Source organism: Dromiciops gliroides, chromosome 4 (assembly GCF_019393635.1).
Source record: "Dromiciops gliroides isolate mDroGli1 chromosome 4, mDroGli1.pri, whole genome shotgun sequence".
In the NCBI taxonomy this organism is placed as follows: domain Eukaryota; kingdom Metazoa; phylum Chordata; class Mammalia; order Microbiotheria; family Microbiotheriidae; genus Dromiciops; species Dromiciops gliroides.
Genome location: NC_057864.1, coordinates 372,139,035 through 372,151,846, shown reverse-complemented (window position 1 = coordinate 372,151,846; position 12,812 = coordinate 372,139,035). Strand labels below are relative to the sequence as shown.

At 37.1% G+C, this 12,812-nt stretch overlaps 1 protein-coding gene across 1 annotated transcript in view; it reads left to right on the top strand.

The window, feature by feature from the left end:
* The window catches only part of AHI1 (Abelson helper integration site 1), a 238,837-nt gene extending 232,424 nt beyond the window's left edge, over positions 1-6,413 (top strand). Inside the window, exon 25 of the mRNA XM_043999819.1 lies at positions 5,565-6,413. Coding sequence (XP_043855754.1) covers positions 5,565-5,781 — 217 coding nt within the window. The 3' untranslated portion in view covers positions 5,782-6,413. The remainder of the gene's footprint in view (positions 1-5,564) is intronic.
* The last annotated feature ends 6,399 nt before the right edge of the window (positions 6,414-12,812 follow it).

The following is a 12,812-nucleotide window of genomic DNA, read 5'->3' as shown; positions in this document are numbered from 1 at the left end:
TTGTCCATAGGCATACATGGATCCCAGTCAAGATAACTTGACATTACCATTGACCGTTCTACTGACAATAAATACTACTCCTTCTAATTTGATTAGATATAACCCAAATCATTCCAGTAAGCATTTAATAAGGACCCGGGATTGTAAAACTGTGTTTTCCCAAGAGGAAGGGGAAGGGCTGATAGAAATGCGCATCCTAGGATTTGCCAGCCACAGTGGCCCACAATCTTTAGGTGTCGGGAAGACAGAACTAAAATAATTAGAGAACAGTAGAATTATCTAATCCACTACCGAATAGTGATATGATATAGATTATAAATCCAATAGGTGTTCAGAGCAAGAAGATCCTTGGGCATCTGAGTAATAGGGGAAGACTTCAAGGAAATAAACTTTATCTGTTTACATGTTGTAGGGCAACTAAGTGGTACAGCAGATAAAGTACCAGCCTTGAGGTCAGGAAGACCTGAGTTCAAACATGCTACAGACATTTACTAGCTGCATGACCCTGGGCAAGTTGCTTAACCCTGTTTGCCTCAGTGTCCTCATCTGTAAAATGAGCTGGAGAAGGAAATGGCAAACCAAGAAAACCCCAAATGGGGTCACAAAGAGTCGGACATGACTAAAATGATTCAACAATAACAGGCAGAGAGGAGTGAGTGAAGGGAAGAACCCGTAAATGACTAAAAGAGCAGAATGCAAAAGCAGAGAGAAAGATGTTTGGGTATATGAATCAATGACAAATAGAGCAAAAACTTCTTTTTAATTTTCTGCTTTTGTAGTTTCCCAAAAAGGTTTTGTGTTTGTTTAAAATGCTTTTCATGCAATGTCTTTCATTTCATTCAGCTGTTCATCAAAATATTCATCTTCTATCACTTCCCTTATCTGAGGAGCTACAAATATTCCCTTTGACGTTAACCTCACCATTTCTTAGAAATTAATTTTTCAGATGAAGAAAATCTATGTTTTCATTCCATCACCTTGACCTCTTCTAGGTCTGAAACTTCTTTAGAAACATTTTTGTTCATATACTTTATCTACTGGGTACCTTTATTTTTTGTATCTTATTTCAACTTAATTTCCTCTGACCTAATAACATTCTCCTTTTTGCTTCTCAGTTGATTTTATAGTTTCCTTTAATATGGCTTGAATTTTTACTTCTCTGTGTCCTTTTCAAGCTACTTTTCTGTGAATGTCACCACCATCAAACAAGTTAGACAGAGGGCAAAAACACACCCTCATATTACCCATCTAACCTTCCTTTTAATATCTTCTTTGACACAAATTCATTCACATACTCCTCTACATAATGTTTTCCCAAGATAATTCATGGTTTTTATCAATGAATTGTCTGAAAGACATATTTCAAGTCAATATTTCCCTCGATTTAGGTTTTTATATGTAAATCCCAAAAAGTCTATATAACATGTCCCTTTCTCATTTCTTTCTGACCCAACACACATTCCTAAGACATGGATGAAATCCAACTCTCTACTGTTTTCTTTCTTGTAAGTTTTTTTAAAAGGCCCTCTCACTTAGTTTTTCTTTTCTTGTGGGGAAAATGGGGGAGGGAGAATATATGTCAATGAGTCTAATTTTTTTCCACCGCTATATTTCATTTCCATTGTCTTATGTCACTCCACCTAATTCTTGCTATGATTTGTGTGTTTTGAACAAACACATAAACAAAAACCTGGTATGACTTTCTGCCCCAGTTAAACAACAGGAGTTAAAAAAGTCTTATCACACTGAAAATTCCTCTCTTTAGTTTATAAGATCCCATCCCATCATTTTCTTCCTCTCTCAAAGTTCCTTGGCCTTATCTCCCCTCTTATGGGAACCTGTGGCTTTTAGAATTAAATATGCCTGTGTTTCAGCTATACATTTCCTATACTGGTGACTGAAAGCAATGGAGCTTGCAAGGGCTCCCTCTGGCTCACTTTCCTCTCCGCTTTTAGTTCTTCTCCTTTTGATTCCTGTGAAGATCGTGGTCTCTGTTATGCTCCCTCATCCCTGGGTTCCTTCCTCTTCTAAGTCTGAATCATTTCCCGTAGAGTTCTTATCTTTACTGCTCTCTTTAGGGTTTTGGTTACTCCTTACATTCCTTCTACTAGAATTGTTCTTTTGGCCTCTCCCTCTGCTTCCTCCCCATCACAATGTAGTTCTCCCCCAGGTTAGTTTAACTTGTCCTATATCTTTGGCAGGTGCAGAATCTGTCTCACTCATTTCTAGCAGCTTTCTCTCCTTTTTCTGTTCTTCTTCTTCTTCTTCTTCTCCTTCTTCTCCTTCTTCTTCTTCTTCTTCTTCTCCTTCTCCTTCTCCTTCTTCTTCTTCTTCTCCTTCTCCTTCTCCTTCTCCTTCTTCTTCTTCTTCTTCTTCTCCTTCTCCTTCTCCTTCTTCTTCTTCTTCTTCTTCTTCTTCTTCTTCTTCTTCTTCTTCTTCTTCTTCTTCTTCTTCTTCTTCTTCTTCTTCTTCTTCTTCTTTCTTCTTCTTCTTCTTTCTTCTTCTTCGTTTTTTTTTTTTGGCCTACCACTATCTTAAACTCTTCCTTGTCTTATTTTGCCTTCTTCCTCCAAGACTCTTCTTACCTCCACTTTCCTTGAAAAAGATTGGTAGATTTCTATTTAGAATAGTAGAATGTGAGATAGATCATCTAGTCTACCCCTCTACTTCCAACCCTACCACCACCACCAGGGTGAAGTAGTGTGATGTATTACAGACACTAGTGTGCCTGGCTGGACTGAGGCCAGAATATCTGCCTCAATCTCTGCCACCTCCTTCCCTCTTTCTTACTTGAAGTATCCCCACACTTTCGGGCTGCTCTTACATAATAATAATAATAATAATAATAATAATAATTGGCATTTAGATAGAACATTAGGGTTTACAAAATGCTTTATGTTCATCATCTCCTTTGAGCTCCACAATTCCTCTTTTTAATCCCTATTAAGTAGTAGTTGTGGTCACTAACTTCTAACATTCTTTGACTTCAGCTGTTTTAATATTCCTGTATATTGTTTGTCATTTCTTTTTATTTGACCATTCTCCCTTTATCTCATATTTTATCAAGATTGTGAGGTGACTGAGTTGGAGTGAAGTAGATACTACAGGTGCTATCGTCCTAATTATACAAATGAGAAAGCCAAGAAGTAGGTTTCCAGATCTAGGCCTGGAAGGAGCCTCAGTGGCCTTCTGGTCCAACCCCTTCATTTTACAGATGAGGAAACAGACCCAGGGAGGTTAAGTGCTTTGTCCAAGGTCATAAAGCTAGCAAGTATAATCAGAGGGAGGATTTGAACTCCAGATCTTTAATTCCATGGACTCTTTGTTGCCTATGTATTTCCCTGCTTCCCCAAACCCATCTTCAAGCTTACCTGTTTATTCCCCTTCTTAATAATCACACTTTGATTTTTTGCACTGAATCAATGAATGGAAAATATGCTTACGTCCCTCACAACATACTTCCTGACTCCCCTTCTTTCTATAGCTCTAACACTTTACTGGGCACATGCCAATCAGAAATGCTTTCATGAGCCATCCTAGAAAAGGAGTTTGAAGCATTTCTGATGGCTCTTTATACATACCAATATGTATACAAGGTAAAAGGCACCTCATAAGTGGTCATTCCCTACTTCCACATGTTAGTTTCACAGACATGTCTATTTTCCTGTTTTCACCACATTCCAAAGTTGCCCATTCCTTCCTCTAGAAATGCCAATATAGTCAAGTATCGGTTCCACCATATTACTTTACTTTACATTTATTGCTTCCACCAATCTTTGTTTTCTTGTTGTTATTTAATCATTTTCAGTCATTATCCAATTCCATGAGTCCACTCATGTCCAAACCCCCATTGGGGGTTTTCTTGGCAGAGATACTGGAGTGGTTTGCCATTTCCTTCTCTAGTTCTTTTAACAGATGAGGAAACTGAGGCAAACAGGGTTAAAGTGACCTGTCCACGGCCCCACAGTTAGAGTCTGAGACAGGATTTGAACTCGGGCCTTGCTGAATTCAAGTCCAGCACTCTACTACAGCACATAACTCAGCTTCACTCCTTCTTTGGATATTTCAAATAACAGTCTCCGTGGAAGCAGCTTCCAGTTCCTCTTCCAGACAAGATCCTTGATTTTTCTGGTCTAAATGATTCATTTTATGATCTGAGTTGTGTCTAGAGGCCCCAGAAGTTCAACTATCTCAGCAGTTGTCAGCAAAATATCAATTAAAAAATCTATTTTTACTTGACAGTCATTATAGTCAAACCAGTTGTACAAGTATACATAGTCTAAGACTGGGGCAATTCTTACCCAACAAGAAGGCCTTAAAAGAAAGGAATTGAGGAATATATAAGGTAGTTTATATGTTTTCCATAAACAAATCTGAAATATCACATTTGGTACAGGTTATTGTATTGACTACATCTTTTTTCCCCCCCGTCCAACATTTATTTAGTTATTTATTTAGTATTTTATTTATTTAAAATAATAAGCATTTTTATTTATAGTTTTGAGTTCCAAATTTTATCCCTCCTTCCCTCCCTCCCTTCCCCCTCCCTGAGGTAGTAAGCAATCTGTTATGGGTTATACATATACAATTATGTAAAACATTACCATATTAGTCACTTTGTACAAGAAAACTTGAATAAAAGCAAAAAATGAAAGAAAGTGAAAAATAGTTAGTGTGATGTTTAAACTGTGATGTTTAAAATCTTAATTGTGGTCGCCAAAAAAATTAAAAGGCTTCAGTACCAGTGTGTGTCCAATCAGTATCAGTTTGTGTGTCCAATCAGTATCAGTTCTTTCTTTGGAGGTGGAGAGTATGTTTTATCATTAGTCCTTTGGGATTGTCTTGGATCATTGTATTGCTGAGAATAGTTAAGTTATTCACAATTCTTCATCATCCAGTATTGCTGTCTCTATGCTCAATCTTCTTCTGGTTCTGCTCACTTCACTATATGTCAGTTCATACAAATCTTTCTAAGCCTTTCTGAAATCATCCTGCTTGTTCTCATTCTTAGAGCACAATAATATTCCATTACAATCATATACCACAGCCATTCCCCAATTGATGGACATTCCTTTGATTTCCAATTCTTAACCACCACAAAAAGCTGCTATAAATATTTTTGTACAAATAAGGCTTTTTCTCTTTGGGGGGACGTCTTTGAGATATCAACCTAGCAGTGTGGTATTGCTGGATCAAAGGGTTGCCTTGGATTCTTAGTGCCTGTGTTTGAGGTACACTGGTCTTTATTCCATTTATTCCTTTGTCATTGCGGGAGCTGCAACAAAACAGCTGCTTATCCTTTTAAAAACTAATTTAATACAGCCAACATGAATTAGGCACCTACCATGCATGGGGTAGATTGTAATCAAGACAAAGCACACCAACCAAGCCTGTGAAAGGATGTTAGAAAACTGCTGTAGCAGATTACATCGACAGGTTTTGTCCTATTTGCTGGACTTCTTTGGGTCTCATTGGGAGTGGTTTCCAGTAGTCCCGGACATCATGATAGTTAGGAAGACAAGTTCCAAGGATCTATTAATTTTGTGTCTCTTTCTCTCTAATAGAGAAGTCAAAAAGAAGAAGAAAAGACTTCAGAAGAATGAGATGACAGGATCGAAAGTAAATGAAATGGCTCTTGGTCCTTCAGAAATTCCAGATGTAAATACTCAGGTAGAAAGTGAATCTGGACTTATTCTTAGAGCAGAAGCGAAGAAAAGCCCCAAAAGAACTCTAATCCCTTCAAAGATGGCCAAGGAAATTAATGGGGCCTTGGAATCTTGACACTCTGAAGCCTGTGTGATAACGGTAGCCCAACTCTTGGTACTTGTTAGCGATTACAGAAGGATTGCTCCTGTTGGCGAATCAATAAAGAATAATATCACTGCTGCTCACCAGACAGAGGGAAAAAACACAATTTATATTGATGTGATAAACATTATTTAACAATTCTATAGATTTGCACACAGGTGATAGGCCAGTTTATAAGATTCACCAAAGACTGTGATGAATCCACTTTGAAATTTAACTGTTGGTTTGTGTTTTTTTCATAAATACATACTATTATTATAGAATTCTATATTTGGAATTCCTAAGGAATTATCACATTTTAAAGCAAGAAAACTATTGAAAGGAAATGTGCACTTTTGAGTATTACCTTTTTATATTTGTTTTAAATGAAAATATGTTTACTTTGTAAACACAGACTAAAAATTGTAACATCCATTTGTTTTGGCTGGCCTTGCAGTAATGTTCTAGACTCGTTCAGTTGTTGAAAATATTTCATATTCAAGTGTATGAAGGCTATATAGACATATGTTGAGTGATATTAATTTAATCTCAATATTTGTTTTAATTATTTTATTGCATTATTACTTATAAGAATAATGGTTTCAGTAATATATCATTAAATATTTTATTTTGATATTAATTAGTTAAATCATTTTTCTCTTGATGTTTTTTCCCAGCAGACTCTTTTTTTCTTCAGAAAATGAGTCTGCCAGGAAAATTTTTAACCCCAGTTCTCCCTCAAAAAGTACAAAAATAAATATAAAATTAGAATAACTTATTTGGTAGACCAGACAATTGATTCCATGAAACAAAGAAGTGAGAAAAACAGTTCTGGGCAATGAGGTGTAAAATTTGCCCAGACGTAAACCACTACATGCAGTATAACCTAGTAAACACATTCAGCTCTTATCCCTGCACATGTTTGGAAAGCATGAAAGTGGGTAAACATGTCTCTGCCCTGCAAAACTCTTTAAAAACAAGCCATTTTTCTTTCGTGCTGAGTGGCACCGACTATTCCTAAGCTGTCAGAGCTGAAACCTACTCTGGTTGGTGCAAAGATCCTGTTATTCTCATTGTTACATATGCACATTTCAAGAAGAACTGGATCCATCCAGGCCCCAAAGCCTCTGATGCTATGGCTGCCTTTTATCTTTATTCTATAAACACACTAGATGTTTTGAAAGAATTTTGCATCCTGGAATTTCAGGGCAGTTTATAATCGAAGTCCATTGTGGCTTTTGTGATTTTTTTTTTTAAGTTAACATCAATGCTTGACTATTTAACAAATTTTTAAATGAGACAAGTGACATCAGCCTCTCCGCTAAGGGAGCCCTGAGCATTTGCCAAGCTCTTAGGACTTCGTGTACTGTACTCCTGCTGAAAAGTACTGTCAAATGGTATTTTGTATTATGGCTACAGAAGACAAATAACACTCGAGTTAAACGCCATGGAGAGTTGGTCCTAATCAAAGGCACAACTCCCCTTTTCATGCTAGCAGACGCAGGCTCCAATTATGTTCAAGGCTCTGAAGCTGAATTAAACAGCTTTGCCACACTTTCTAGAGAAGGGAATAGCAGTAACTGGGCCTTCTGAGGCACAAATCCAAATGATAATGAAGGGGAGAAATAAGATAAGAGAGTGCATTTGAAGTGTGATAAATATGGCACCAGAGATATTCTTAGCAACACACATTTTATATTTGTTTCATCTTCATTCTAAAAATGTTGACTTTTATCATCTTTTCGGGTTTGTTTGTTCTCTGTCCACTTAGAAGGCAGGCTTTGGCACCATTCTATTCTGTCTCCTCCAGACTGTCGCTCCTCAATCACTTGGTCCACAGTTGTTAAGCATTAGGATAAAGAATAGGATTTGTTCAATATTGGAGTGTTCCAGGGAGGCAGCCGGTACTGCTGATTGTAGAGTCTTGGGACCTGACTCCTACTTAACTGACCCTCACTGCACCACCATTTTCTCATCTATAAAACTAAATTTCCAACTAACTCTTGCTCTGTGATCCTATGAAGTTGTATTGAATAGGTCTTTTTTTTCCCCCTAAGATTCTTGTTAAACTAAAGAATAAACTCAAGTGTCTTTAAAAGATTGAAAATATGGAAATATTTATTCCATAAGATTAAAGACCTTTTCTTCAGAGGAATAGACATTGAGGTCTCTCAATGGGAAATCCACTTTAAAAAAGATAACACTAATAGGACAGACTTTGGAAATCCTGTGCATCAACCCTTTCCATCGTTATTGGCCATTTCTATCATCTTCTGTAATTATTTAATTAACAATTAGGTCAAGAACCTTGATTTGATTTTTCAGTAAGCTTAGGAAAAAATTAACTGCCGATACCCCACCCTCCCAGGAAGTCAATGTGGTGCACTGATTATGTTGTGCAAACAAATCTTGTCATTATATGGTATCATTTGAAATTTAAGGGATATTGGACTATTAATGAGTGCTCAAAAACTAATTGAAAGGATTGAGAAGGAAATTAAGTAATCCTCCAGCACGTAAGGGTATGTGTACACACATGATTTATTATAGATGTTTGATCTGTTGGGTGTTTTTAACTCATGGGAAAAATAAACTCTCTCTACTTGGGGAGCCACATCTAATGATAACTGCCTAGTTGGATCTTAATGACATGAAAACTTCCCTCCAGATCTAAAACTAGGCTGTTTTCTTAAGAATTGACATACACTCCTGGTGTAATAAAATTCTTAGTGAATACATTTCTTATGAAAAAAATAACTCTAAATCATATTTCCCTTTTTTTCTCCACCTTTTCAATGCATACTTCTTCCTTTCTGGAAAACATGAATAGCTACCTGACTTCCAAGTTACCCACAGCAGAGAATAGGCACCTCGCCTAAGCAGACTTGAAGATCACAGACATCTTGGTTTTGTTGTTGTTGATGATGCTAATGGAAACACTGACAACCTAAGAAACATTTCAAGTGACATAGTTATGCTTGCCTGTGACCGCATTAAGGGAGTAAAAATCTACACAAGGAAACACTGTTTAGGGAACCTTGAGCTTTAAGCAGCAAATAGTTCAATAAAATGAAGGATCTGTTTATGGAGGAAGGCTGGACACAGCTATAAATTTCTGACACGACTAGTTTTGATACATCTTCGGTCCCCTGCTTTATTTCTTCTGATTATATTAGCTTCAGAAAAATGTCTTTATCCTTGTTTGAGATTCTACAGAGTTGTGGAAAATAACTGAAACAGAAGGGAGAAAAGCCCATCTTTTTCATTCTTTTATAATTATCCCATATCTTTTGCCCCTCATGTTACTTTAAAGGACATCTAGGACATTTGTAGTAATGTTTGGTTCAAGAGGCAAAAGGGGACTAATCACAATCAAATTAAAGATAATAGAAACACAAGGGAAAATGACAATCAGAAGCCTCTGTTGGCTAGTGAACTAACTCTACCGATAGACCCAATTGTCTCCTGCAGAATTGAATGTCAGGATCATTTAGGGTTCACAATGGGCCGCCACTGCAAGAGCAGACAGCCCTGAGAAATAGCCAGAGAGAGAGGCATTCTTCAGAGACCCTGGATGCAAACTTGATAATGAGGCACTTCATTCATCACATCTTTCTGCTCTAATTATTCAGGTGAATAGGAAATACTTCATGTAAGGCGGGAAATGGGCCAAAGCAAAAACACTTGTTTTGTAAACACAAAGAATACTTTTATTCTAATGATTCTCTTCTGGCCTACTGCAAACATATATGTCAGAAACTGCATTTTCAAAAGTCCCTTCTCTTCATTTATGCTAAAAAGCCCTTAATACATTGAAGCTTCAAATACCATTGCTAGATTTTTTTTCATTATCTTAAAATAGTTGGAGAATATAATTTTGCTTCAAAATTTCATAGCTTTCATCCTCAGCTTTGGGCTTCAGCAAAAATGGGAAATTATCATTCTTTGTATAATGTTATCTATCAGTTACATTGCACCAATATAGTTAGTTGTATATATAATTAGCTCCCTGCTAGCATCAAACTGATTTTTTTTTCTTTGTTGGCCCTAATTATTTATTTCTAACATAATTAAAGTATGATGTAGTAAGATAGTTTTGAATTTTGGAATGAGGGAATGCAATTCAAAATCCTACTCAGATACTAGCTCTGTGACCTTGGGCAAGTCACTTAACCTCATTGGGTTTCAGTTATCTCCTCCATAAAATGAGGGGGTTGAATTAGAGGATCTTAGGGTCTGTCTGAGATCTAAACCTAAGATCCCCTAGCTATGGCTTTGAAATATTATATTTCCAACATCAGCAATCTTTTCAGTAGCCAACACTTGGAGGAACCTGAACTCATTCACCAGGAGTTGAATCAGAGAAGCGTCACTTAAATATTTCAGGGCAAATAAGAGTTAATTTATAGGTTCACCACTTAACACTTATTAAAAGCTAAGAAAGTTCTCTTAGAGGTGTGTGTGTGTGTGCGTGTGTGTGTGTGTGTGTGCGCGTGTGTGCATTCAGAGATAGTTGACATAGAAACATATTACTGACCAAAGGTCTGTTTCCTAAAATTATGTTGTTCAAAATGAACACGATTTAAAATAAGCATGACTCCAAAAATACAGTGAAAGATTAAGAAGAAGAAAGAAGTTGAAAAAGATACTAATTTGTTGTCAAAACTAAAATGGGTAACTGAAGCTTGTGAAAGGTGGTTACAAGACAAAAGGAAAAAGGTTCCCTGGAGAAAAGTCTAAGAGCTTCAGTTCAGTTTTTCAGTATTTTGAGACCAAATTCAGTAAGTTGTGTGTGTGTGTGTGTGTGTGTGTGTGCGTTTTATTTTCCACATCCACAAACTTTGTGATCTTGGTGATTCCATATCTTATTGCCTCACAACATGACCTACTTTTTTTTTTATTCACCATTTTTTTCATTTTAAATCAAATGTATGGTGCTTATGTATTATATATGTGTATATACATCATATATACATATATATATATATATACATACATGATTTTTGCCATTCCTATCCATTCTACAGAAGCTGGTCTTTAGTGGTATCAGCAGATGGAGGCTTTAGCAGCTCAAGATTTCCAAAGCAGTAAAGAAATATCAGTAAAATCTATGCAGTGAAAGAACATCAAATTCTTATTACACTTATCGCATGCGCAGGCAGAGAGTATAATAAACTAGTCTGTAGCAGCTGTAAATTTCTGAGGATTTATCTAACCACAAATACATTGAAATGGGGAAATGGGGCTATATTAAACTGCAAGATGCTGCTGGAGCTTTGCCATTCTTGCAACATCCTGTCATTAATTTATGATGACAGGTCTGGCAAACTGAAACCCCCAATACACTTGCGACAGACTGTTAGGCTGTAGCTACTGTCGAGCTCTGCAGTCCCACCAAATTCAGGGAGACTTTTCCTAATGTGAGGATTTCGTTTTTAAATTAAGTTACAAGACAATGAATGACCAATAGTCCTCATGCTCCAGCTCAAAAATAGCAAAATCCAAGATGTGGAAAGGATAGTAAATTGAGGCACTGAAGCAGCCCCTTCCTCTTGAATAGACACTATGATCTTGTACCATTTCCTGAAAATGGAGAGACCTGATCAGTCAATAATGCAGTCTATCATGTTTGCAAAAGGTCCCAGCTCCCTGAACCTTCCCTTCCCTTGCTTTTTAAAAAATTTAATGTACCGAATTTCTTTGCTGGAATGTTTGTAAGCAAATTACCAGTTGACCAGACACATAAACAAGTCCTTTCTCATCGATGTGCCTTGATCATTTAAAAATTAGGCCTCCTGAACATGAAGTGCCCATCATATGCAATGAGAGACAGCATGGCATTATAGATAGAATGATGGAGTTGTCAGCAAGAAAGACCTGAGCTCAAATTCTACCTTAGACACTAGTTATGTGGCCATAAGCAAGTCATATGTTTTCTCTGAGTCTTGGGCAGCTCTCTAAGTTAGTGAGGGGTTGCTATCTATTGGTAATGGGGTTTCTCCCACCAATGAACTCACAGATCCTTGATATACAAATAATACAATTTATTATCACTATTTAATAAAATTTACTACATGTTGGGGAAATACAGAGAAATCATAGGCAAGAAACTAAGCTTCTGAGGAGTAATAAGACATCTCTTTAAAAAAATAATACAAGTTAGAACATAAATGTCTTAGAGATTAAGGAACTTTGAGATCAGATAATGAAGAGGTTGCTTCTAGTTTGAGGTAAGTGCCATTGAGCTGGGCCTTGAAGGATTGTTAGGATTTCTCATCGTCACATTGTCACATTGGACTGGAAGTCAGAAAAATTGAGTTCAAATCCTGCTTCAGACAATGTGTAGCTTTGTGACCTCCGAGCAAGTGACTTCTCTCTAGGCCTCAATTTCCTTAGTGGCCAAATGAAGGGTTTTGGACTTGGTGACTTTTTTTTTTTTTTTGGTGAGGCAATTGGGGTTAAGTGACTTGCCCAGGGTCACACAACTAGTAAGTGAACTCAGGTCCTCCTGACTCCAGGGCCGGTACTCTATCCACTGTGCCATCTAGCTGCCCCTAGACTTGGTGACTTCTAAAGTCTCTTCCGCCCCTATATCAATGATGCTATGAATTGTTTTGCCAAGTGATTCCAAAGCCTTAGCAAATGATAGATATGTATGTATGTGACAATTCCATTTCAATTAGGTCATCTGTAATATTGACAGTGATGGCCCTATCTTTTTTGTTCAAGTTGTTGCTCCCTTAAATGGAAAAGTATGGCATCAGAGCACCAGCCATTGTATTCTGTAACATGCACATGATAATTCATTTAATTGTGCTATTGTGTTCACATAGGCAAAATATTTTAGCTTGAAAAACTAGAGGCAAGGTGGTGCAGTAGAAAGAATTAGGATTCTGCAGCCAAAGATTGTTGAGTCCAACTCTTCGTGACCAATTTGGGGTTTTCTTGGCAAAGATACTGGAGCGGTTTGCCATTTCCTTCTCCAGCTCATTTGACAGATGAGGAAACTGAGGCAAACTGGGTTA